Source organism: Lolium rigidum, chromosome 1, assembly GCF_022539505.1.
Source record: "Lolium rigidum isolate FL_2022 chromosome 1, APGP_CSIRO_Lrig_0.1, whole genome shotgun sequence".
Classification (NCBI taxonomy): domain Eukaryota; kingdom Viridiplantae; phylum Streptophyta; class Magnoliopsida; order Poales; family Poaceae; genus Lolium; species Lolium rigidum.
Genome location: NC_061508.1, coordinates 49,215,105 through 49,242,639, shown reverse-complemented (window position 1 = coordinate 49,242,639; position 27,535 = coordinate 49,215,105). Strand labels below are relative to the sequence as shown.

Sequence of the window (27,535 nt, the reverse complement as noted above, 5' to 3'; positions counted from 1 at the left end):
ATTTAAAATTTTGGTCACCTAAGGCTAACTTTTCCACCGGTTGGTCCCACCCTGATCGTCTTTTTTAGTTTTTGAAAAAAAATGATAGGATATTCAAATTTTAAATTCCTTTGAGATGTAGTCATGTTATCTAATGTACATGTTAGGAAAAATAATAAACATGAATTTCGATATTTTTTCAAAAATATGTCATGTTTCAGTAAAACGGCTCTGGATTTTCCATACGACCTCTAATGAAAAAGTATCTACAGAAAAAAAATACATCCAGTTTCAGCTGCGTAGGAACGTTCAACAATTTTTTAGATTTCTCAAAATCAAAAATAAAAATAGAGTTTTCGCAGATTTTAGATTTCGCTGGAAAAAAGTCGAAAAAAAAATAGCCATGGCCCACCGTGAGTAGTGGTGCACCACGACTAACTTTGAAATGCTCACCTACCCCCACTACCTCCACCATATCCTCTTCTCTTATCCTCCCCACCCGAGCTCTCCCTCTCTCTCTCACACCTCAGCCTTCTCTCTTGCACGACGGTCGCACACTTTTCCCGCCTCATCCTCCTCGGCATCATCCCCTTCTCCTGTACGACGGCCAGCGGTCAAGGGATCCACCTCGGCCTCATCCTCCTCTCCTGTGTGGGGGCAGTGTGGGCCCCTTCCTCGTCGGCCTAGGGCTCCTCCGCCTCCCATGCGACGGCCTAGGACTCCTCCTCCTCCACCTCCAAGCGCCCTGCCCTGACCCGTCGACCTCCGCTTCCACGCGCCCACTGCCCTGGCAATCTCCTCCTCCGCCTTTCACTACACGATGCGAAGCCGCCGCCATGGAGCAAAAAAGGGAACAAAAAATAATAATAAATCAAAAAATCGCAAAAAAAAATCAAAACAAATACTTGTGGCGCACCGATCTTCCTTACCCGCGGCGCACTACCTGGTGCGCCATGACTACCTGCATTACCCATGGTGCACCAAACCATGCTCCACTCCTATTAGCAAAATCAGGTATGTCACGGTAACCTTTTTTCTAGTAGTGGGGTCCTATCGTTGGTAACACAGGAGCATCTTTGGTTGATTGTTTGCATAGTCACGTTGAGTCTCACCTTTTCTTTATGTGGTGAACTTACCTCACACCAGCACACTTGAACACAGTTACATCTACAAGCATCAAAATAAATAAATAAACTTACAACATAAGAGTTGTGTGAAAAAGATGATATTAAGGTAATCCTCTCAAAAGAAGTTTTCAAAGGTCAACCATGTACGATGAATTTGACAAAATTCGCCTAACACAAGTGTAAGTTTGAACACACAATTGAGAAGTTAGAGTTAACAAAACTCATAATATATTTTCAGAATGGAACCACATTGTTGATCGACATCATTTTTATGTAGACCTCGTAATCAAACAATGAACCGATAAACTAAATTATTGAGAAGTAGGTGGCAAAGTTAATGATAGACACACTAGCAAACAAAGGACATGCGCAAAGCACAAATGAACACCTTACTATACTGGAGAGAGTCAAATCTACTTGTTTATATCACCTAAACAAAAACAAAAAACTTACAACACACAAGTTCTGTGAACAATGAGGTGAAGCTACTCCTCAAAGAAACTTTCAAACAACGAATCGCATGCAATTAATTTGAAGGAATTCGATAAAGAACACTTCAAACATGAACACGAAATTGAAGGTTTACAACAAACGGCACACAAAACCGATGGTCAAAATGGAATCATCTTGTCAACGTGCATTTTTTTATCTAGACTTTATTTTCAATCGAACCATTGTTGTGTTTATTAGAAGGGATTAGAAGAAGCAGTTTAAGGAACGTGAGCGGAAGCAGCCTCATGTAAGCATGTTGCATCGTTGGTGAATTAGAAAGAAAAAACACGCATTCGAGCGCTCTCCTAGAGCCTAGCCCAGAATACTTTGACATGCGAGCTGGCAACAACATGGAGGGAGTCCAGCCAACCAATTAGCCCAGATTTGGCTCCAAGATTCAAATTCACCCAGTCTACCAATCACACCCTAAGTGAACCCGTCTTCCTTTCAACCATTTCAGAGCATCTCTAGTAGATCCCCTAAAAGGGACACTGCGTTTTCTATAAATTTTAAATCCATTTTAAAATGTTAAAAAAATGAATAAAATCCCCAGTGTGCATCCGAACATCTTATGTTAGCTAACAAAAGTTTTGTAGGAAAAACAATGTGTAACCCATGTAAAAAAGTTAAATAAATGTCTCGCGGAAAAGTTTTTTGAAACACCAGAAATTATCTTTTTTGCGCGACCACAAAAAAAATATTTTTTCGCGACACTGTGTTCAGGCATAGAATGTGTGGAAGTACACCTTGATCTTTTTTTTGAGTTATTTGATAATTTGAAAAATAATTGAGATACACAGTACAAACACAGATACTTACATTCACACGCATACACTAACCCTTATGAAAGTACACGTGCACAACTTACCTCTATGAAATATGTTTTCCATAGTAGGTGCATCTACACCTACGACTACGAGCCAAAATAGATTTCGCGAGGCGCTTGAAAGTCTGGCCATTATTTCGTCCCGAGAAGGCCTGTGGAATGGACCGGTCCTTAAAGTAATTTTAAGGCCCATCTTAAATCCAGCCCTGCGACAATCGACAATATATGTAGGGTTTGGAGGTCGATTCAAGGGGCAAATCCTGGCCACATTCCTCGCTGCCACTCCGTGCCTCCGCCACCCAATCTGTCCAAATCCATTCGTCGACGACAACCTCTGTGCACCATTAGACACGAATACGCCCCCATGCGCTAATGTATCCACCATCCGCACAAGGGGAGACTTTCCTCATGCGTCTTGAGAGCATCCCCACTCGTTGGCGCTCCCCACGCCCAAATCCGGCGAAATTTTCGTCCGGATTGGAGGAAGATTTGGCGTGGGGAGTAGTAGTTTCCCAGCCGCGTGCCCAGGCGAAGTCGACGATGCGAATTTAAAAAACGGAAACTTGACAAACTACGGCTAAAAACGGGTGAATATAGACTAAATTTAATGATATTTATTACATTACGGGAGGAGTTCATACATAGAGGCCGAATTCGACTATATTTCGAATTCGGCTAGAGGAATGCAAACGCTAATTTTAAAACACGGCGCTCTACATGCCGAAATGGCGGTAGAACACCGTGTAGTCGCCGCCGTCGTCGTCGGAGCCGTCGTCGTTGGCCTTCGAGCTGCGCGGCTCTGGCTGCTGCTCGCCACGGCCGGCGTCTCCCCACCGGGGACGGCTTGTACCGGTCGTCGTCGGAGGACTCGAGGTCGACGACGGGGACAGCGACGCCGGATGGAGGTGTCGCGAGGACGGCGGTACCGCGCGACATCGTCGTTGGCGGTTGGAGCGGCGCGGGCGGCGAGTTGGCGTGCGGCGGCCGAGTCCGGCGGCCGCCGGCTGCTGCTCCGCCTCTCGGCGCTCCCGGTCGCGCCTCGCCCGGTCCGGTGCGGCGTCGTCCGCGCGCTTCTCCTCCTCCATGTCGTGCAGCGACCTGGCGATCGCCTCCGCCATCGCGGCGTCCTCCGCGCGCTTCGCCTCCTCCTCGGCGAGCTGGCTTGCGGCGGCCTCTTTCTTCGTCTTCTTCCGGCCGCTCTGCGGCGCGGAAGGATGACCTTGACGCCGATCCGGAAGACGACGAGCTGGCAGCCATGCGCCGTGGCTGCCAGACGCTTCCCCGACGGCGGCTCGCCGATGCCCTCGATGCCGATGGAGGGGGCATCGTGAGCACCGGGAAGTTGCCGCCCTCGATGTGCGCGAGGACGTTCGCCGGCGTCCTTTCCGGCGCGCTCCACCACCGTCGGCGGCCCACGGCGTTGTTGCGCGCGAGCGCGGGCCGTCGTAGGCCGCCGGCTCCCGCTCCCACCGCCGGAGGAAGTAGGAGTTCCACGCCGTGTAGTTGTCGGGGTGGTGGCGTGGCTCGGCGCGCTCCTCGTCGGTCATCGTCATCCTCGCCTCCTCGATGGCGACGTCGAGGGCATGGCCCCGCGGCGGCGGCGGGATTGGAACGCCGCCGGCACTTAGCCGCCCGGCCGCCTCCGGGAGGCCTCGTGTCCGGCGGGCGGGGGTACCCCGCCGGTGGAGGAGGTGGCCCTCCCACGCGTGGAGCGGCCGGCGGGGAAGCCGTTGTTGGCTGCGCCGTCGTCGTCGTAGAACGCCATCTTGGGAGTAGAGGGAGAGTGGAGGGAGAGTGGAGCACGGGGTACGCCTGGCGGTGATCGGACCGGCGTATATAGGCGTGGCTGGCGCGGGGATTAAATGCCGCGTGGAATGCGACGCGTCCGCGGCGAGCGGACCGGCGGCGGCCTTTAGTGCGCGCGGAAGACGATGCGTGCGCGGAAGACGACGACATTAACTCGCCGCGTGGCCGGCGAATGCGGACCGGCGGCGAGGCTTTACGGCGCGCGGAAGACGATGCGATGAGGACGACGATCGGTTTCTCTCGCCGACAAGTTGGGGCCACCAGATGCGCGGGAAGTTGCCTCGCCGTTTCGCGCGCTTTCGTTTCGTCCGGAGTCCCCGAGCGCTCCCCGGGGGGCCGGGGATGGCGCGGGATCGCCGGATGGATTTAGGCCCAAATCCGGACGAAAACGAGGAACCGGGGGCGCGACTGGGCCGAATTACACCGTCCGGATGGAAAAAACGCTCGCCGGGGGCCTGTTCGGGGGGACGAGTGGAGATGCTCTGAGGACAACCGACGAAGCAACCAGCTCACGAGGTGGTCAACATCTCCTCCAACGAGTGAGAAGTTCACCGACTCGGTCAATTCATACAGAAAAAAACAGCTCTTGGGCGAACCTTATACCAGTTGCAAGGTTTTGTCGGCGGAGACCTATTTTGGCACCTACTGACCTACAGATGCTCTTAACAATTTGTATGGGCCAACTTGTGTGATGTGAAACAAGTGACGATACTACAAACTGCTGTTTACTCTATTTACTACTAGTAGCAATATACTGCAAAAAAAAAACGCTCTAAATCATGCAGGCATGCAGAGCACAAAGAGCTGCCCATGCAGCAAGTAGACAGAAGACATAAGTTCACAAAGAGTTGCCCAAGCGGTATCTACTATATTTAATGGAAACTAATTCTTACCATTAACCCAAAACACGCTGTACAAATCAAAAAATAACTATAGTCTGGATTTGCTAAAATAGTTACAATTACAATGATATAACTACCTGATTTCGAAATAAATACAATTAATTTCGCTAGCCAGGTTCAAAATTGGGGAACCGAATTATACAACAGAGGGCTACCGAGGCACATATCATTGCTTTGTACCCTCTTCTCGCAACCTTTCATCTTTTTTCGACAACCCATTGATCTGCTGCTCAAGCTGTTACGTAAAGAACACAATGGATGTCAGCACACAGTATAAAGTCAAAACTTAACTTAGAAATAAAAATTAATGAACTTATTTTAATGCATCAACAAAAACTTTGTTTGTTCATGGAACAAATGTAATTCTCTAAACATGTTTTTTCTGAAAACTTTACCTGATTATTTCTCAGCTTTAATCTCTGCACTTCCTCAGCAAGTTCCGTGACACTGGAAATTTCAACAAATTCAGTCAAATTTCCTTAAACATGGAGAACCGTGCGGGAAAGGTGTTATACCTTCGCTGCAGATGGACAACATATGACTCCAATCCCTTCTCTCTAACAAGTGAGCCCGATGACTACACATATATCAGCACTTGTCAAATAAGCAAAAGAATGTATATTCTTCACGTGTCAACATGAAAACAGAAGAACATATGAAACCACACTTCGTGGGACGCACCTGAGACGAACTAACCGTACTTGCATCGGAAGAATCTGTCAGAAAATATATCCATGGGAAGCCATAATATCAGTACGGTGAAACTATCTCGCTGAAGTTTAACATATACAATTCACATGATACATACCACATGTTTCCTCAACCGAAGATATCAGTCTACTTAGTACTTCCTGTGAATTCAAAGAATTGTAAGAATGCTAACCAATTTTTGCATCTCAATATAATAAACGCAATATACCTTCTGCATATTATTTTGCTGCATCAAGAATTGTAGTGTTGGAAGAATTGTGGATGAGTTGGAAGATGGCCGTGTTACTCCACTTGACAAATTTGTCCTACTGCTGCTTGCTGCTGGAGCTATCTGAGAAATTTAAGTAAGTACAAATTATTCGTTGCCCTACAAATTTAAAACTGAAAAGGTTATATTAATAGCAAAGTTGCAAAAGGAAAACTAGGCATTTTTGGGAAATGTCAAAACCATAATTTTCCCCCTGCGGCAACCCCTGACTAAGCAACCTTTAGGGGAGACCATGGTTGATTATATTTGAAGGAAAGATGATATACTAACATGAGTGAGAGATATACATTGATTGCGCTAGGTTACTTACGAATTTGTATTCTTCAGGATCCTACTTCCGTATAAAATTAGTTTCATCATCCACAAAGGTCACTGTTGTGGTCTGGAGGAATCAATCGACGGACAACATTTTTCCCATGAAAAAGCACTTTTGGATAGCCATCTACTAGTAGAGGCTTAGCCATTGTAAATCACTTCAGCACTTAGTTACATCATGCACTTGGACATTTTTGTCCTCATACCATAAGATGAGCCAGAATAGTTTCATCATCCACAAAGGTCACTGTTGTGGTCTGGAGGTATCAATCGATGGACTAAACATTTTCCCATGAAAAAACACTTTAGGATAGACATCTACTAGTAGAGGCTTAAGCAATTGTAAATCACTTCAGCACTTAGTTACATAATGCACGTGGACATGTTTGTCCTCATACCATAAGATATCGCAGTCTAAACTAAGACATCCAAGGTTTCCTCATGACTCATAATTAAGACAATTATCAAATACAAGTAACTATTTACTATTGAGTTCCCAGTACCTTTTGAGCAGGATTATCTGATGTAACCTGAAAACGCCCCCTTCGCTGGACAACATTTACTTCTGACGATGGATCAGGTGTCCCTGCTCAGATGTGGCATGCAACAATAAATGCCAGGCAGTAACCTTAAGTTACTTCTAAGATATTAAAATAACACCAAAGTGGTTGGTTTTGAAATCATGAATACTAGACTCCCATTTATGTGAATCTATTCAAAGATGAGATATCATGCCATCTTACTAGAGAGAGATTGGTGTAGGACCCATGATCAGCTTACCAGACAGATGTGAGCGTGTGTCCTTCATTTGACGGAAGAACAAAGGGCCACTTCGGTTTCTAATGCACGGATTTTTCTGATGAAATTCATTCCTTGCATTTTGGAAAATTTCAAGTGTTACCACAGCATAGAATAGCCAACATGAGATAACAGAAAAACACACAAAGAAGAGCAAAAAATGCAGACAAGAGTAGGAAATTACAATGTAGTGAATAAAATGTGTCAACGTCACCATATTAATCAATATTACCACTACTCTAAAATTGTTGCCAAGGGTTGTAATGAAAATCCATGCTTCTTTATTTTCTTCTAATTATTTTCTAGATTGGCTGAAATTCCAATGGAGAATGCTCTACCAAATGAATCAAGATGTCCTGAGTCTGCCAAAATATAAATCGGAATATTTTATTTGCAAGATCAAAGGGGAGCCCAAAAAGGCTTTCAGGCTAGGTTGCGAGAGGAAATTATAAGTCTATGACCCATGTGGGCTTGAAAGTTAACCTCTCCAAAAGAATAATGCCCTTACATTTCTTCTCTATTTAAGTAACCCCACAGCCTTAGGTTCACACCAATAACCAAGTAACTGTAGATATCAACCAAGCAAATAGTGTGCGGGTCAACCAAACAAATAGTGTGCAGTATGTTAAGACTTTTAGTGGCAGCAGCGAATTTACACGATGTCGGAGGTTGGTCGAGTTTGTGACTTGGTAGTGGTGACAGCAGTAAAAACCTAATGGGACTTGCTTAGAACCAGCAATAGTAGGTTAACGAGACATGAATGGGTATAATTTGGTTATTGTAGAACAGCTATGATATTTCACCTTCAAGGTGACAAAGTTCAAATTCTTCAAGGGCTATGGATGGTAGTTGGTACAGTAAAATTAAACCCGTTATTCTGTATTTGATTTGATGAAGAAATTATGGTCCATTTCTAATACAAAATGACATGCAGTTCGCTCAATGTTCAAGAAATAGAAGAAATTGTGATCCAAGAAAAATGGTGCATGATAGTACAGGCAAACAATAAACTGCATAGTTACCTTTGTGAATCACTGCCAACATTCTTGTAAGGAGATAGAACATGCTCAGGAATTAGAGAACCACTTGAGAATTTGTGACTATTTCCCAAATTCGAGGGTACAGAAACACTTCTTTCCAAATTTTCACCATTGAAGATTTCAATTCTACTATGCTGCATTTGTGGGATCTCCTGCACAGGTGATGTAGATTCCGTGCTTGGTTGCACCCGCAAATTCATAGCAGTAGGATCCTGATCATCATCACCGCAAACATCGAAGCAAGACCTGTGTCACCATATTCAATGCAAAGTCCTTCACAGTTTGACAAGTACTTAAAAGAAACAGAGCTAAAAAATGAAATTCATAGGTACTCCCTCCATCCCAAAATATAAGGCACGCTTATTTCCACACGGTCTTTGATGCACAACTTTGACCACAAATATATACAAAATGTCTTTGATGCACAACTTTGACCACTAATATATACAAAAATATGTGGTTTTAGAATGTATAAATGATATCATTGCATTCATCTTGCAAATCTCTTTCATTTCATATATATTTATACAAATTTTCTAATATGATAAGTACAAATCATAGTCAAAGTTATAAGTTGTTGACCAGCGAAATTTAAGGACGCCTTGTATTTTGGGATGGAGGGAGTACAAATCATAGTCAAATTTATAAATTGTTGACCAGCAAAATTTAAGGACGCCTTATATTTTGGGATGGAGGGAGTAGTAAGCAAAACGATTATAGTTTTGTGAATTTCGTTTCAGAAGGATGGAGCAGTAGGATTAACTCATCTAACCGATAACCAAGTAAGCTAACTTCAGGCACCATAAGATGATTATCTTTTCTAACCATGAAGACCATCATTACCAGATGCATTTCATGGCCTACAGGAGACTACCAAATTGATTGCACACCATAGTCGGTATCTAAATTAAATTGGACACAGAAAAAGCAATAAAAGCAATATATTTCATGAGCTCTGAGAGCAGAAACATCACAATTTATCAAACAGAGAATGCTGAAGATAAAACTATACCATCATACACAACATCACAAGATTGTTCAATTTGATGAAAATTATGTTGCAAAGTGAGAGTGATGAAACTCCAGAACTCACTTTAGTGCCTCAAGGGGACGGGTTGGAAATGAAGAGGCAAGATCTCCATTCAAATCTTCGACTTCTTGTATCTCATCCTGTTAATTCAGAAGAATTAGGCACAATATAGTAGGTCTAGGCTACTTTAACTAAACCACAGCAATCACTGCGACCATAGTACCTCCTCAAGCCTTGTAGAAGCACCAAGGTTGACCCTTTCCTGGTAAATATCTTCTGCTTCATTATAAGCATCTTGTAGCCCATCCTTATCTTTGTTGTTGGTATCAAAACAATATGTGCCATTTGAACTGTCTAACTGCCAACAAATACATTTCAAGATTAGAGAACACAGGTTTCTCGCAGACATTTTATTGTGTGTCTGTATGGTGTGGAGGGTTTTTTTAGATGATTGTGGGGAGGGGTTGGGAGGGAGAGGAGCTGATAATCGCCAAACCCACATGGCCACATTAGTTAGTAGAATGGGTAAAATGAGCTCTTACAAGGGCAGCTGCTGCTTTCAAGTCCTCCAGATTAAAATTCCAGCCACTGATGCCCCTTATGTATTCTTTCTGAAAGGCAAATATTTGTATTAGATCTGTATTGATACTTCAAAACAAAACTAAGAAAAATCAAATATCCTTTATTCCAGCATATTAATAACGAAACATGACAACTATGAACAGTACTCACTACCATTACAGTTCCAAGTTCTAACCAACTGTCGTAAATATTTCTGTTTAAGCACCCAGAAAGAGATCGCGGATTAGTTAACCGACACAAAAAGAGAACAAAAGTTCTAATAAGAAGTCAAGCAAACGGCAAACAAAGCCTATCATAAATAGCTTGGCACATGTAGGAAGAAAAGGGGAGTCAAATGCACAAAAGCACTTTAAAATATAAACAGATCAAAGAATGTAAGACGTCTCTGGTACATCATCATACAGAAGATCGGCACTGATTTCTTGAGATGTAAGATTTCAAATAACCAAAGAGCAAGCCCTAACCTGTGACAACTGCTCCTTGCTCTCTGGACCAAGCTTGTTATTGAGAAGCAAGTCAGCCTCTTTCGCCTACAGGGAAGTAAAATATAGGTAAGGCTGGTTACGAAACGTCCCTGCCACTCTGCAAAACACTGTTTGCACCTTTAAGGCCCTAAAGCGGTCACCCAGTGGAGTGAGTCCTTCAAGAATACTCCGTGCTAAGAAATCAGCTGTTCGCGCTTGCTTAAAAAACGAATGTTTCAACAACTTCTCTGAAGAGGGACGCTTCTGCGGATCCTTGACTAAGCATGTAGCAACCAAGTCCTTGAAAGACTGCAAGTAACATGCACATGATTAACACAAAATCTCAATTATCTACGAAAGCTACATTGTAAATAAAACAAACCTTTGAAAATCGCTTGTCTCTCTCATAATCTAAGCCTGGCGGTGCATTTTGCAAGGTCATAAGTAACACCTGAAAGGAAGTGTAGCGTGATGTTATCATTCCATAACAGAGTAACTTGAACAAGTTAATTAAAAAAACGGCTATAATTAAGTGTCAACCTTCATTGGAGGGTACTTCGAAAATGGAGCATGACCATGTGCTAATTCTAATGCAGTTATCCCAAACGACCAAATGTCAGCTCTGTTTGTAAATTGTGAGAGAAAAAAATAAAGGAGAAACAACTTAATCAATGAAAACAATTAATCAGTCAAATTTGAAGTTACTAGACATGGACTTACTTATAATCATAACCATGCAGTTGTTGCATGACTTCTGGAGCCATCCTGCAAGATGCATGGGGTTATGTATGCGTTCACATAAGAAGAGAGCAAAGAGAACGATAAACATGAGACACGAAACCTAAATGTTCAACAAATGTCAGATGAAAAATATTTACCAGCAAGGGGTTCCAACAAATGTATTTCTTGCTCGTTGCCTATTCCCTGTGTCAAACATGCAGGCAGATACTCCAAAATCTCCTAGCTTAACAGCTCCATTTGTATCTATTAGGATATTTCCAGCCTGAAATGGATTAGTAATTTCGAACATAATTTAGAATATTTGAACAAAGATGGTTTAGGTAAATATAGGAATTATATAACATCTAACGTATCATTATTGGAGTACACATATTTATTGTTCTATATTGCTACGGTTAGAGCATATAATTTAGAAAATGCACACCACCAGCCGCCTAACCAGATACTCACATGTGAGAGAGAAAGAGATCGCGAAAAGCAAAATGACACTGAACGCCACATGAGAGGAAGAGATGAAGAAACCAGTGCCAAAAACTGGTCTTGGTAAGTGAAGTGAATGATTGAATGGGTATTGTAAGGGTAGAGGGTCACACATAATTTGGGATTAAATAGACTAACGCAAGTTGGCAACACTTACGAGGCAGTTGGTTGGATGCACAATTGCCCCATTAATAGGTGCCAGACCAACAAAAGACTATAGCAAGAGCACAGCCAACAGTTGCGAAGCAAATCAATGCCAAGGCTTGTAACAGAATATTGACTAATGCTTTGGTAGAAAAACCCCTGTGCATGCATTTCCTTATTTGTGCAAGGTTATCCGCGATGAAGGGAATGTAATCTAACATTTTAGTAGTGAGACAGTTTTGAATGATGAATGGAATTTCTGAAGTGGCATTTCTCCATGGAAATAGGTGGGCTGTAACAAATTTGTTATTAAACCAGATAAAAATAACTGAACTTAATTCTGTTATACACTAGAGTAGTATACCTTTACATCTCTGTGAATATGCCCTTGGGAATGTAGGTAGACAAGAGCTTTGAGAACTTCCCGCAAAAGAGTGGCAATGACTGCCTCCTCAAACCCTTCTGGAAAATTAGTTTTTATAATGTGCAAGGCAGATCCAGCAGCCATGAAAGGCATGACAACCCAAAGTTGATGGTCATTTGCAAATGAACAACATGCACGGAGAAGATTTGGATGATCAATCAAGCTCATAGTTTGTACTTCCCGTCTTATTCCATCCTAAAGAATGATAAGTCCAAAAGGTGAGAAAGATTGGAAAAGACAGGTAAATAAAAACTACATGCAATTTTGTTTAAAGTTAGCATGTTCATATTAAAGGTATGCACATAACTGACAAAGGAACAGATCTTATGCATATGTCATTTACCAGACATAAAAAAGAACCATAACATAAACAATAAAAGTGCAACTAATAGCATCATTAGAAACAATAACTCGAAACAGAATCGCGTATTTCCATGAAAATATTGGATCATGGGCTTTTTCTTTAACTTAACATAGAAGAACAGCACTGCTGACAATCAGAGGGGAAATTATACTAGGATTCTGGATAGCGCATTATTATGTGGTTCAAGTGTATCCATTTTTGGCAATTCTGTAATATGTGTAGGCTCCCCATGAAACTGGGTTCTAGAATTTCAATGAAGACCTAATACCCAAAATAATGAGGCTTATGCACACGACCAAGCCATGTCATCAATACTCTAATAGAACAACTAGAGCCTTCTAATACGTTCACATTATGTTTCTAGGACTTTGGATTTATGTTCGACGTGAAGTAGTAATCACAAACAATAAATTTATCAGGAAAATACTGATGGACAAGGCAGGGTCATGAAACATAATTGATCTGAATGTTTTGTGGATCACAATAAATTGCAAACTACTCACCAGGTCACTGCTGCATTTCTCAAGGTCGAGAACTTTGATGGCAACAAAAGTATTGAGCGGGACACAAAGAGCCCTGAAAACTGTGGCGCTAACTCCTTCTCCAATTTCCTCATATAACTTATACTCCTTGGGGTCGGTTGGAAATCCCCTGTTACGTGGTGCATGCTCCATGGTCCAAATTTATAGAACATGATAGGCAACAGCCACAACCTTACAACATGCAAAGGACTGCAGCACGGAAGGCAATGTCAAGAACACCCGATAAGTGTGCCCGAGAATAACCATCATCGTGCCTATGTTTGTAGATGAATACATGCACCGTTGTAGGATTTTTTATTTCATACTGCAAATTTCAGACAGCCTTTGGTCCAAGGCCAAATATTGGCTAAGACGAAGATGAAGCAGATCCCACAAAAGCCACTCAAGCTGGCTCGCACCAGCCGTACCTTGGAAGTCTGCCGGAATATTATAAGCTGCAATTCAAAGAATAGGAAATGAGGTCTTCAACATTGCGAACAGGCATACCGAGGATGTAGGGCAGCTGCGCAGTAAAGATCAACATGGTGCGAACATAAAATGACAATTACAGGAGATGCCCCAAACCCAAGTACATTTACACGTACAATGGCTGTGCCGGAGTGCGAAAACGACCAACTCACGAGAACGCAAACAGAAACCTGGGACGTGAAGCCCAGAGCTCCATAGCCACGGAACAAGCTCGAACTAACGCAGGGATCATGAAAGGTTGCAGAATTCTCAGTTCAGCGGAAAGTTCAGTTCAGCATTCCCAACCTCGACTTAGCATGAAAAAAATAACCTCGCCTCCAGCTTCCAACTCGGCGTAGGCGGGCAAAGCTTATCGAGCTCAGGCCCCTCGAATCACGACAGGGTCGCCGGCGCGCCCTAAGTTGGTGGCACTGATTTAGCTTGGCTGCTGAGCCGCCTCAAGGGCCACAGGACTCAATCCGGCGAAGCACTGTGTCTGCCATCCAGCAAGCGAATCGATACGCTCTAAGCTGCCATAATCTCCACCGGGTTGGATAGAGTAGCTCTACCCTAAGCCTAAGGTGCCACTCTCTCTGTAACCCAGCCTAAGATCGAGCTGTCGGGAAGCTATGCCGCGATGCTACGAGGCCAAGCAAAGGGAGACCGGGGCAGCAGCGTTACCTGGGCGGCGCGCCGGCGGGGGGTCGGGCAGCGGATCACCCCCGACGAAGGGGCTGCGGTGCCGAGACGGCGGTGGCGGATCTCGGGGCGAAATCTGGGAGCTGGGCTGGCGGGCGGCCGCGCAGCAGAGCGGATCTGGCCGGCGGTGGAGGAGACGAGTGCGGCGGCGGAGGGCGGCGGACTAGGGGGAGTAACGGGCTGGGGGAAGACGAAGAGGAGGAGGAGGAGGAGAAGGTGGAGTAGTGGTCTTGCTCCAGATTTTCTGTGGCTGCTGCTAGACGGGGCGAGTTTCTGGTGGGTTTTCCTATGATGAAATAATAAAAACTTTATTGTATTAGCCAAAATACAGGTGGATTTTGTTTTTTCGTGTGCATGTGGCATGTGGTCGGTATCCAAAGACCCTGATTCCCAAATTTCGCATGGTCCACGGCGCACGACGGGTGCCTGTGCCAGAGGATGATGAAACTTTCATGAAAAGGGTCGGAACGTGATATGTATGGTTTATAAATAAACAGGAATATGATGGAGGAAGAAAGGCTGAAAGAGTTCTTCTCTAGAAATAACTTGGAGGAGACAATCATTTTGTATACACCGGCGGACCTAACCGTCTCTAAGCCCGGGCTCGTGTATGTGCTTCCAACCAGCAAAGCAGCTTATTTTGATGAAAATTTGTTGAAAGTTTTGATGAAAATTGAATAGTGTGCTCGAACATAATGAAAATCTTGAGTCCGCCACTAGTTATATACAAATAACAAGCAGCAACGATAGGCAAATTCACAAAAGTAGAAACACACCAAACCTTTGTATCTTTCTCAGGTCACATTTTTATTTTATTTTTTTGGTTTTCCATATTTAATGGTTAAACACACATGCAGATTACAATGTATGTGAACTTTTAGTGATTTTATTGATAAATAGATATAATTTTTTGAAACTTTATTTATTTTATTTTATTAACAAATGGATAGAAATTGAAAATATACTTTTAACACCTAGTGCGCTGGTGCCCGAGATACAAAGTAGGTTTCCCCATATGGGCTAGCTTCGCACACTAAGAACCTAGGAAGTTGTGGCTTCATAACCACTGCGTTTTTTGTTCAATCTTTGTTAGATGATGTAACTACATAATAAAGTTATCTTGTTATCCAAAAACTACAAAAAAATAGTTGCCACATGCATTTCGGCTTGTGGATAAAAGATAGGACACTTTTTTCTACGCTACTCCTCCTTCTATCTATCATGGACCTTCCTTCTATATATCATGAATCGTTTTTCGGAGCATAATTTTCGCGTTATCCTTTTTCCGGATGACCGCTACCATACTTAGTAACCTAGCACCACATCATTATCACTATGCCATCACACACCTCACCTCTATTGGTATTTAGAGGTTGGGGTATAGTGGTAGATAACTATAGCATCATAGGCTAGTGGCGCTATGTTGGTAGGTTTAAACTGAGTTTGTTGGGAGCTATCCGTTCATTTAGCTGCTCCAAGTTGATGGGGAAATTTGAAAACTAGCATTATAAGATATATGTTTACTTAACAATGACTTATTCTGAGAACCAACTGATGCATGTAAAATTCATACATGAACTTTGCATTGTATTACTTATATTTCAATCATATTTGCATCATATAAGGGTTATATTATTGTTTTATATTGATTTTGAGGATATTTTACAGTTTCCCTATATTCTGCAATTAACCCTGCACTGTCAGAAAACCTCTTTTTCTATATTTTGATGTTTTAGGGAGTCAAACGACGTCCAAATCACCTGAGATTTTACGAGGATCGGTTTTTGGAAGCAAGAAGGAGTACGAGCCAAGGAAGCGCAAAACATGAAGTCTGGGGACCAAAAGGGATAGGCCCACGCGGCCAGATTCCTAGGCCGCGTGGGGTGCCCCATCCTGGCCCTCGAGCCTCCGATGCTGTCCGTTTTCATCTCCGTGCCTCCGTCTTGACCTAAAAACGTCTATAAAAATACTTCCCCGATGCCTTTCGGAAGGGAGCGCCGCAAAAACACAGAAACACGAAAACAGAGAACTGGAGTTGCGGATTGGAGGGGGAAAACTCCAGCGGGGCACTGTCGGCGTGGTCTCCACCTCCTCTAACGACTCCACCATCGTCACCATGATGAAGAGGGAGTAGTCCACCCCTGGACTATGGGTTTGTGGAGGTAACTTATGTATCTCTTGTCTCTTTGAGCTTCACTAATTAGAACCGTATGAGCTGCTGAACATGATTGCGTTCATCTATGTAATACCTTTGTGGTGGATCCTTTTATATGAGTTAATATATGTTTGAGATGGAAATTTCAGTTATGAAAGTAGATGCATATTATGTACCCCCGTTCTTGTTTACTTGTTCTGATCAAACTTCTGTATAAGGGCGTGTGAGGGGGAACGTATGCATTACATGGAGTAACGGGGGGGGGGGGTGGCTAGTACGGTGAAAGAGACATAAATTTCACGATCCACTCGGGTGTTTACTTTACTTTGTTACCTCACTAGGGATAAAGAGAATACCATGCTGCCGGGGATGTGGGGTGACCTTGCCACTTCTCCATGACTAGATCTAGCATGTTCTTATTTTAACTTCATGCCATAAAACTTAATGCTATACTCTGATTTATCTTAATTACTAGGGTGTTATGATTTAGTTCGCATCTCCGTGGAGTATAAGAGACATTAATACACAAAAGATCTCTATGTTAGGATGTGATGCCCATAAAACTAGTAACTTGTTCATGAAACCTTTATGTTGCAATCATATATGTCAATTCTAGTGTTCTATTGTCTACCACTTTATAAAAGAGAGAGTGCATTTGTGAAACTATGAACCCCAGTCCATTTTTAATCATAAGAAACACCTTTCCAGCACTTTATACACACCTTTTATTTTTAGCCATTTAAAAATCCGAAAATACGAAAACATTTTTATTTCTTGCATTCACAATATAAAACTCAAAAATATCATCCATTATTGTTTCCACCATCCTTGCTTATTTATTTACCATCATTTGCATATCAAGTTATTTTCTCGAGTTGTGCAAGTAGAGAGATATATCCCACTAGTTCCACAAACCACACTGTTTTCTAGCACCATTGCATTACCATCCATATCATTGCATATTTATTTCTTGTTTGCATATATTATATTTTCACATCTTTGCTCACACCTTATTCTTGACAACCACTTGGTGAGGTCGAGGGCACAAAACATTTTGCTTTGTTTTGCAGGTCTCGTAAGAGAAGGATAAGAAGATAAACCCTTAACACACAGTTTCCCGAGAGTTCGATATTACCTTCGAGTCACCCTCGTGGGGAAAACACGTCTTCCACATTCCACAAACTCTGCACTTGGAGCTCAACCTAAGTGTATACACTCTACGTCCATCAAGACTGTTTTCTGGCGCCGTTGTTAGGAGCTAGTTAAAGGTTATCTCACAAGAAAGTCAACTTCATCACCAACTTGTGTACACCTAAGCTTGGGGTGGTTGCACCTACGTGAGCATCATCTTATCCATCTTTACCTTCAAAGCATTTTATTTTATTTTGTTATTGTCTTGCATATTTCGGTTTGTTATTTTATTTTCAGTTTTGCATTTTGTGTTGCATTTTTTATTTTAGTTTGCATTGTTTAGTATCATTTTAATTTCATTTTTCATATGAAAAACATAAAATCCATAAAAACTAAGTATTGCTTTTAATATGTGTTTTGAACTATGGAGGAAACTTCTAGAATTCCTATCTCTAATGGTTATGTCAAAGCTATGGGTGCCTAGTATGAATATCGATTAACCAAAGAAGGAAATAGAATGCTTGAATTGCTTGAACATCTCAATGATATGACTACTGAGTTTTGTGAATTACATGATATAACTTGCTGCACTAGAAAATACTATAAACACTCTCACTATCAATGTAAACATAATAGTGATCCTATAATTGCATGTTGTCGTGAAAATAAATTTTCATGCCATGATATAGAACAACTTGAGAAATATATTGCTTATGTTGCAGCCCATGAGATAAATTTTCTTATTGATACTTATTTTGAAACTAGTCATGAAGCTCGTGTGATGAAAGGACACATTTCTAGTATTCCCCAACTTTGCAAAGAATTTAATGATAATGTTTACGTTAAAGAAAGAATTATTGCTGCCATGGAAAGTACTAATATTTTGTAGGATATGGATGATGAAAGCATATGCTTGGAAGAGGAAGCATGTCAAGCGGAGATTGAAATGGATATGGTCCAACCTAATATTGGGGAAGAGTTGGATCTCCCAACTTCACCATCAACATATGATAGTAGCACTCAAACTCAAAAATCTTTTGTTATTTATGAGAACCCATGTTATAATGAGTGTGAAACTGAAAATTCTATGGTTCTATATGATAATCCATGCTATTATGATGAAACTAATAATGCTCCTTTACTTTTTAATGCTACTGGTGAACTTATTGATGATAATGAGGAGTGTTTCTTAAATATGCTATATGATAATGCTTTAGATGATCGATGGTCCTATGCTTATTGATAATCCTCCATGTTTAGAAGTTGTTACTACTCTATGTGAGGATACAAGTGATATAATTTCTGTTTGTAATGGTACTCTTACTTATGAGAGTCCTACCTTGTTCTTGAATTCTCCTAATTACACCTTAGAGGAGAAATTTGCTTATGTTGAGAAATACTTAGGTGGTTTGCAATTATCTATAGTTCCAAATATTTGTTGCAGCCATGATATTAAACTTGATATTGATCTTAATAACTATTTTGAAAGAGGGAATCATGCTAATGAATTCCATAATAAAATTAATGATCCCCATTATGTGTGTAAATTACCTAAGTTGGAAGACTTTTTGGGTTATATGGTTGAATATACTTCTACTGCTTGCAACTATTATGAAAGAGGAGGTGTTGAGAACCCTCTTTATGTTACTATTAATTATATGCGGCAAGTACATATTGATAATGCATTGGAAAATTCCTATTTATTGCTATTCACTTATATACAAAATGCCAATGCATAGAAAGAAAGTTAGATTTTGTTGTTATTACTTTTGTGTTTTGTTTTTCTCTCTACCAGGTTTCAACTTCTCTATTATTTTAATTAGCTTGAGAGTACCATGGGATCCTGGTATTGTGCATGGAACACTTTCCAAGGAAGAGGGACACACCAAAGTTCAAGCTCCCTCATGAGCTTCGTCCATCATAAATATCAAGTAAGTAAGACTAGCAACATGGCTATAAAGAAAGCGCTATACGTGGACGCAACCCGGTTGTTTTTATTTTTTATTTTCTTTGTGTCCTCTTGCTGTAACAAGAGACCTAGTTTTTAGTTTTAGTTCTGTAATTTTTAATAAAGTGCCAACTTTTACCCGTTTTGGTTTGAAAAAGTTGCTATTTGCATTCGGAGATTTTATTCCAGCACGAATGTGTGCACAATATGATTTTTAATTCCTATTTTGTAACTCCAAATGAGCTGAAATTGGAACTGTAGTTGCAACTTTTCATCCTCTATATGCGTGAATTTTTTCGTGATTTTAAGAAATATATAAGTGGGGTAAAAAAATTGTTTTGCTGCTGCTATTTTTCTAGACAGATTATGTCCCATTTTGTTTTATGCATTCTTTGAACTTTTAAGTTGAATTTTTTTTATCCAATTGAGTTTATGAGAAGGAATATAAAATTACAAATTTTATGGACATGTTTCTTGCTTTGGTTTAAGGATTTCATACATAGAGCAGTTCAATTGTTTTGTGCCTACTAATGTCACCCCTCATAAAAGAAATGGGAGAAACGGTGTTTTCAAGTTTTTTCACAGGAATTAGAGGAGATGCACCAAGAGCTATACAAGGATGGTGAAGACCATAAGCTTGGGTATGTAAATACAACCCCACTAGACCAACACTCTCTCGATTGCACACGTCTAACTTCTGTTTTTCGATCAATGCACTTTATCGCATAAACTTGGAGCGTCTTTTTGTTCTTTTTATTTCGGTTTGGTTTTTATTTTTTGAGACCACCACTTTTCATTTATGTTATGGGAGATCTACTGGAAGTTGGGGTTGAATTAAGTTGAATGCAATAAAAAATATTGGGAAGAGGATGTTTGAGTTGATTCAAAAAGTTCGCTTGCATGGTGTGTCAAACATAATTGTTTCAAATCGTGATTCTAATTTTTTTAGCCATTTTGGAGATGTTTATGGGCTAAGTTGGGGAATAAGTTGTTGTTTAGTACTACATGTCATCCCAAACTGATGGACAAATTGAAGTAGTCAATAGAACTTTGTCTACTATGCTTAGGGCCGTGCTTAAAAAGAACTTAAAAATGTGGGAACATTGTTTACCTCATATTGAATTTGCTTACAATCGTTCGCTGTGTTCTACTACTAAGTTCTGCCCTTTTGAAGTTGTGTATGGTTTTGTTCCTCGTGCACCAATTGATTTATTGCCATTACCATCTTCGGTGCAAACAAATTTTGATGCTACACAACGTGTTGAACTGATTCTGAAATTACATAAAACAATTAGAGATAATATTGAGCCCATGAATGGTAAATATCACTGTTCAAAAAATCGGCCGACATACCGATTTATCGGCCGATTTATCGTGAAGCGGGTGGTAACCGATAAGATTTCAGCATATCGGCCAGTTTATCCCGCCACCGATATTTCGGCCGATTTTCTGCATGAGAGCCGATATTTCGCCCGATTTTCACTCTCATGGCCGATATTTCGGCTGGTTGTGAGTGAAATTTCAATGAAATTTGGTATGGCAATCGATATTTTCGTCATATAGTTTTGCAGAATTGTATATTAGTTCAAATTTTCCATTATTATCTATTCAAATGCAAGGAATGAAGGTAATACTTATGTGCAATGCTCCAATATTATTTTTTACATAGTATATTATAGACAATTTAGTGTAAAAAAATAGGACTTACAAAAAATAAGCCGATAAATGGATCGGCCGATAAGCGATTAATCTTCATTTTAAGGCCGACCGATAAGTTAAGATTAACGATTTCTTGAATATTGCTAAATATAAAACTGCTGGAGATAGAGGAAGAAAACATGTGGTGTTTGATGTTGGAGATCTTGTTTGATTGCATTTACGCAAAGATCGTTTTCCTGAATTGCGTAAGTCTAAGTTAATGCCACGTGCTGCTGTTCCTTTCAAGGTGCTAGAGCGCATCAATGATAATGCATATAAACTTGAGTTACCTGCAGATTTAGGCGGGGTTAGTCCCGCATTTAACATTGCAGATTTGAAGCCATATTTTGGAGAACATGATGAGGAAGCGTCGAGAATGACTTCGATTCAAGAAGGGGAGGATGATGAGGACATCTCTATCATTGATACAACCGTTGCACCTACAGCAACACGTACTCATGCACCACCACCATTACAAGGACCTCTCACAAGAGCTCGTGCACGTCAACTTAATTATCAGGTACTTTCGTTTCTAGGAACTCTTTTTACTACACATGAGAATATAATGCTTCCTAAATCAGATGTATTTACATTACTCAGGAATGATGGTGTAGGGTTTATTGCATGTAAAACAAAAAAATTCCTACCGCGAGATTGAATAAAACCAAGATACAATCTATGGAAAAGCCCAGATATAATCTATGAGATTGGAGCAACGAGAAAGAAGAGAGAGTAACCCTCAAAGATCCAAAGCCTTAACGAGATCAGATCTCGTGGTTGATGTAGACGATCGTTCCGGTGCTGCAATCTGGCAGCACTTCCGTACTCGGTCACGCGTACGGTTCAATGAAGTCCTTCTTCTCCCCATTTCAGCGGGAAGCAGAGGAGTAGATCCCCTCGGAATCCCAGCGGTACGACGGCGTGGTGGTGGTGGTGGTGGAGGAGAATTCCTGCAGGGCTTCGCCTAAGCCGGAGCAGGAGAAACTGGGAGAATTCTAAAGCATATATGAAATTTATAAAAGTGCAACGAAGTATGAGCAAAACATATATGAATTGGTGTAAAACAAGCATGTAGCATCAAAAATTATAGATACATTTGGGACGTATCAGACGCGCACTAGAGCATGATCGTGCATGGAGGAGAACACAAGTCTGTGAGGGTTGACGCTGCTAATAATATGGGTGGAGATTTCGGGACTTTGAACCAATATAATGTTGTCAAGACGATTGGGAGAATTCTACAAGTTATCCAATCATAAAATTCGTCCAAGAGTTATTTTTGGTGCTGCGTCACCTTATTTTATGGGCCAGACCAATGTATTTTCGGATTAGATATTTTAGGGGATTTTGATTAGACGAAAAGTTAGCCAATTGCTGCAACTCTCGTGTACTATTTTTGAGGCCAACACCCAGAACAAGACCGACTATTTGGAATTCCACCATTATCAATCAAACTTTCATCTTTATTCGTAATATTCTGATTGCATCTTTAGTTTTTACCTATTCTCGATTTTAGGTATGAATTAAGACCTTATGGTCAGGCTGATCATGCTCCCGCAAGATCAGTAAGTCCCGGAGATTGTCCTAGCGATTGCATTGGTGCACGAGCTTTTCACGTGTAGTCGGATCATCAATCACGAACTCCACCAACAAATTGATTTATCTTCATCTCGTCGAAAGATCGGACACCTTTGCTGTTGGAGATATGCCCAAGAGGCAATAATAAAGTGGTTATTATATATCTTTATGTTTATGATAAATATTTGCATACCATGCTATAATTGTATTAACTGAAACATTGATACATGTGTGTTATGTGAACAACAAGGAGTCCCTAGTAAGCCTCTTGTATATATAACTAGCTTGTTAATTAATAGATGATCATCGTTTCGTGATCATGAACATTGTATGTTATTAATAACAAGGTTATGTCATTGATGAATGATGTAATGGACACACCCAATTAAGCGTAGCATAAGATCACGTCATTAAGTTCATTTGCTATAAGCTTTTGATACATAGTTACCTAGTCCTTCGACCATGAGATCATGTAAATCACTTATGCCGGAAGGGTACTTTGATTACATAATGCCACTGCGTAAATGGTGGTTATAAAGGTGGGATTAAGTATTCAGAAAGAATGAGTTGAGGCATATGGATCAAGAGTGGGATATTGTCCATCCCGATGACGAATAGATATTCTCTGGGCCCTCTCGGTGGAATGTCGTCTAATTAGCTTGCAAGCATATGAATGGTTCATAAGAGATGACATACCACAGTACGAGTAAAGAGTACTTGTCAGGAGACGAGGTTGAACGAGGTATAGAGATACCAATGATCAAACCTCGGACAAGTAAAATATCGCGTGACAAAAGGAATCGGTATCGTATGTAAATGGTTCAATCGATCACTAAGTCATCGTTGAATATGTGGGATCCATTATGGATCTCCAGATCCCGCTATTGGTTATTGGTCGGAGAGAGGTCTCAACCATGTCTGCATAGTTCGCGAACCGTAGGGTGACACACTTAAGGTTTGATGTCGTTTAAGTAGATATGGAATATGGAATGGAGTTCGAAGTTTTGTTCGGAGTCCCGGATGGGATCCAGGACATCACGAGGAGTTCCAGAATGGTCTGGAGAATAAGATTCATGTATATGAAGTCATTTTCCAAGTTTGAAAATGATCCGGTGCATTTATGGAAGGTTCTAGAAGGTTCTAGAAAAGTCCGGAAGAAATCACCATGGTGACCGGCCTAAGGAGGAGGAGTCCCAGGTGGACTCCACCCCATGGTGACCGGCCACCCCCCCAAGGAAGGGGTGGGAGTCCCACCTTGAGTAGGAGTCCCACCTTGGGTAGGTTTCCCACCTTATGGCAAGTTTTTGTGTTGGGGTCTTATTCGAAGACTTGGACTATAACTCTTGGGGGTTCCACCTATATAAAGAGGAGCAAGGGGAGGGGGCCGGCCACACCAAAGCCATCTTGGCCGCACCCCCTAGTGGCCGGCGCCCAAGACCCCCCTCTCCCCAAACCCTAGCGCCCCTCCTCCACATACTACTCCCGCAGCGCATAGGCGAAGCCCTGCCGGAGTTCTCCACCACCACCACCACCATGCCATCGTGCTGCCGGGATTCCGAGGAGGATCTACTACTTCGCTGCCCGCCGGAACGGGGAGAAGGACGTCTTCATCAACACCGAACGTGTGACCGAGTACGGAGGTGCTTTGCCCGACCGTGGCACCGTCAAGATCTTCTATGCGCTTTTGAAAGCGGCAAGTGATCATCTTCTGCAACAACGAGATCTAATCTCGTAGGCTTTGGAAATCTTCAAGGGTTAGTCTCGTGATCCCCTCGTTACTACCATCTTCTAGATTGCATCTTGGCTTGGATTTCGTTCTTGCGGTAGGAACTTTTTTGTTTTCTATGCTACGAATCCCATCAGTGGTATCACAGCCGTGTGATGGCGCGTGAGACACACGTCTGTAGGGAACCCCAAGAGGAAGGTGTGATGCATACAGCAGCAAGTTTTCCCTCAGTAAGAAACCAAGGTTATCGAACCAGTAGGAGATGAAGGCCACGTGAAGGTTGTTGGCGGAGGAGTGTAGTGCGGCGCAACACCAGGGATTCCGGCGCCAACGTGGAACCTGCACAACACAATCAAAATACTTTGCCCCAACTTAACAGTGAGGTTGTCAATCTCACCGACTTGCTGTAAACAAAGGATTAAACGTATGGTGTGGAAAATGATGTTTGTTTGCGAAGAACAACGAGAGAACGAGTTTGCGGTTGATTGTATTTCGGATGTAAAAGAATGGACCGGGGTCCACAGTTCACTAGTGGTGTCTCTCCAATAAGAAATAGCATGTTGGGTGAACAAATTACAGTTGGGAAATTGACAAATAGAGAGGGCATAACAATGCACATACATATCACGATGACTACTATGAGATTTAATCGGGGCATTACGACAAAGTACATAGACCGCTATCCGGCATGCATCTATGCCTAAAAAGTCCACCTTCGGGTTAGCATCCGCACCCCTTCCAGTATTAAGTTGCAAACAACGAGACAATTGCATTAAGTATGGTGCGTAATGTAATCAACACAAATATCCTTAGACAAAGCATTGATGTTTTATCCCTAGTGGCAACAAGCACATCCACAACCTTAGAACTTTCTCATCATCGTCACGTGATTCAATGGAGGCATGAACCCACTATCGAGCATAAATACTCCCTCTTGGAGTCACAAGTATCAACTTGGCCAGAGCCTCTACTAGCAACGGAGAGCATGCAAGAACATAAACAACACATATATGATAGATCAATAATTAACTTGACATTGTATTCCATATTCATCGGATCCCAACAAACACAACATGTAGCATTACAAATAGATGATTTTGATCATGATAGGCAGCTCACAAGATGTGATGATGAATATGTATGAGATGGTCATTATTGTATTGTGGCAACCGGCAGGAGCCTTATGGTTGTCCTTAAATTTCATGTTGAGTAGTATTTCAAAGAAGTTGTAACAGTTGCTACATGGGAGAACAATCATGAAGACGGTGCCATTGACCTTGACGCTACGCCGACGATGATGGATATCATGCCCGTTGATGATGGAGATCATGTCCATGCTTTGGAGATAAAGATCAAATGCGCAAAGACAAAGGGGCCATATCATATCACATATGAATTGCATGTGATGTGAATCCTTTTATGCATCTTATTTTGCTTAGATCGCAACGGTAGCATTATAAGATGATCTCTCTCACTAAATATCAAGATAATAAAGTGTTCATCCTCAATATGCACCGTTGCTAAGACTTGTCGTTTCGAAGCATCACGTGATGATCGGGTGTGATAGATTCTACATGTGCATACAACGGGTGCAAGCCAGATTTGCACACACGGATACTAAGGTTGCCTTGACGAGCCTAGCATGTACAAACATGGTCTCGGAACACGGGATACCAAAAGGTAAAGCATGAGTCATATGATTGATATGATGAACACTTTGAGTGTTCGCCAATGAAGTTACATCTTGTCTCGTGATGATCGGACTTGGTGTAGTGGATTTGGTTCGTGTGATCAGTAAGACAAAGCGAGGGATATTGTTTTGAGTGGGAGTTCACCTAGTTTAATTTTGTAGAATTAAAATTTGAACTCAATTTGTCATAAACTTAGTCTAAACTCTTGAAAATATATGTTGTAGATCATGGCGTCCCCATCAATCAATTTTAACCAGTTCCTAGAAAAAGAAAAGCTTAAAAGCAATGGTAGCAACTTCACCGACTGGTTCCATCATGTGAGGATCTTCCTCAATGGCGGAAATCTACAATATGTGCTTGATGCACCGCTAGGTCCCCCACCACCACCTGCAGTATCCGAGGAAGAAAAGAATGTTTACGAGACTCGGGTGATTCGGTACTCTCAAGTTCAGTGTGCCATCCTATGCAGCCTAGAGGCGGAGCTCCAAAAGCGTTTTGAGCACCACGACCCTTATGAGCTGGTCAATGAGCTTAAAACGATATTTCAAACTCATGCGGCCGTGGAAAGCTATGAGGCTTCGAACCCCTTCCAGTATTAAGTTATCATCCGAACCCCTTCCAGTATTAAGTTGCAAACAACAGACAATTGCATTAAGTATGGTGCGTAATGTAATCAACACAAATATCCTTAGACAAAGCATCGATGTTTTATCCCTAGTGGCAACAACACATCCACAACCTTAGAACTTTACGTCATCGTCCCGATTTAATGGAGGCATGAACCCACTATCGAGCATAAATACTCCCTCTTGGAGTCACAAGTATCAACTTGGCAGAGCCTCTACTAGCAACGGAGAGCATGCAAGAACATAAACAACATATAGGATAGATTGATAATCAACTTGACATAGTATTCAATATTCATCGGATCCCAACAAACACAACATGTAGGATTACAGATAGATGATCTTGATCATGATAGGCAGCTCACAAGATCTAACATGATAGCACAATGAGGAGAAGACAACCATCTAGCTACTGCTATGGACCCATAGTCCAGGGGTGAACTACTCACACATCGATCCGGAGGCGATCATGGCGATGAAGAGACCTCCGGGAGATGATTCCCTCTCCGGCAGGGTGCCGGAGGCGATCTCCTGAATCCCCCGAGATGGGATTGGCGGCGGCGGCGTCTCTGGAAGGTTTTCCGTATTGTGGCTCTCGGTACTGGGGGTTTCGCGACGAAGGCTTTAAATAGGCGGAAGGGCAGGTCAGGAGGCGTCACGGGGGCCCCACACGCTAGGGCCACGCGGGCCCCCTCTAGGCCGCGCCGCCCTAGTGTGGCTGCGCCCCGTGGCCCCACTTCGTATCTCCTCCGGTCTTCTGGAAGCTTCGTGGAAAAATAGGCCCCTGGGCGTTGATTTCGT

The 27,535-nt window shown here is 42.0% G+C and overlaps 1 protein-coding gene across 1 annotated transcript; it reads right to left on the bottom strand.

Moving 5' to 3' along the window:
* Positions 1 to 5,063: 5,063 nt before the first annotated feature.
* Positions 5,064 to 14,381, bottom strand: LOC124685315 (serine/threonine-protein kinase BLUS1-like). The gene is made up of 21 exons (XM_047219661.1): positions 14,164 to 14,381; positions 12,997 to 13,469; positions 12,070 to 12,324; positions 11,219 to 11,343; positions 11,061 to 11,105; positions 10,881 to 10,962; positions 10,723 to 10,791; positions 10,479 to 10,649; positions 10,341 to 10,406; positions 9,837 to 9,905; positions 9,518 to 9,652; positions 9,358 to 9,434; positions 8,247 to 8,510; positions 7,207 to 7,298; positions 6,930 to 7,012; positions 6,052 to 6,174; positions 5,941 to 5,983; positions 5,814 to 5,848; positions 5,648 to 5,709; positions 5,528 to 5,579; positions 5,064 to 5,367 (listed from the first exon to the last, which is right to left on the bottom strand). The coding sequence occupies exons 2-21, from the start codon at positions 13,165 to 13,167 to the stop codon at positions 5,299 to 5,301; spliced, it is 2,088 nt and encodes a 695-aa protein (XP_047075617.1). The 5' UTR covers positions 13,168 to 13,469; positions 14,164 to 14,381; the 3' UTR covers positions 5,064 to 5,298.
* Between the last annotated feature and the right edge of the window lie 13,154 nt (positions 14,382 to 27,535).

What these genes read in the sequence shown, in the direction of transcription:
- LOC124685315 (XM_047219661.1), bottom strand. Translation starts at nt 13,167, where the DNA reads ATGGAGCATGCACCACGTAACAGGGGATTTCCAACCGACCCCAAGGAG. An exon ending in AGAAATGCAGCAGTGACCTG is followed by an intron (nt 12,325 to 12,996) that starts GTGAGTAGTTTG and finishes ATCATTCTTTAG; the next exon opens with GATGGAATAAGACGGGAAGT. An exon ending in GTTGTCCATCTGCAGCGAAG is followed by an intron (nt 5,580 to 5,647) that starts GTATAACACCTT and finishes TGAAATTTCCAG; the next exon opens with TGTCACGGAACTTGCTGAGG.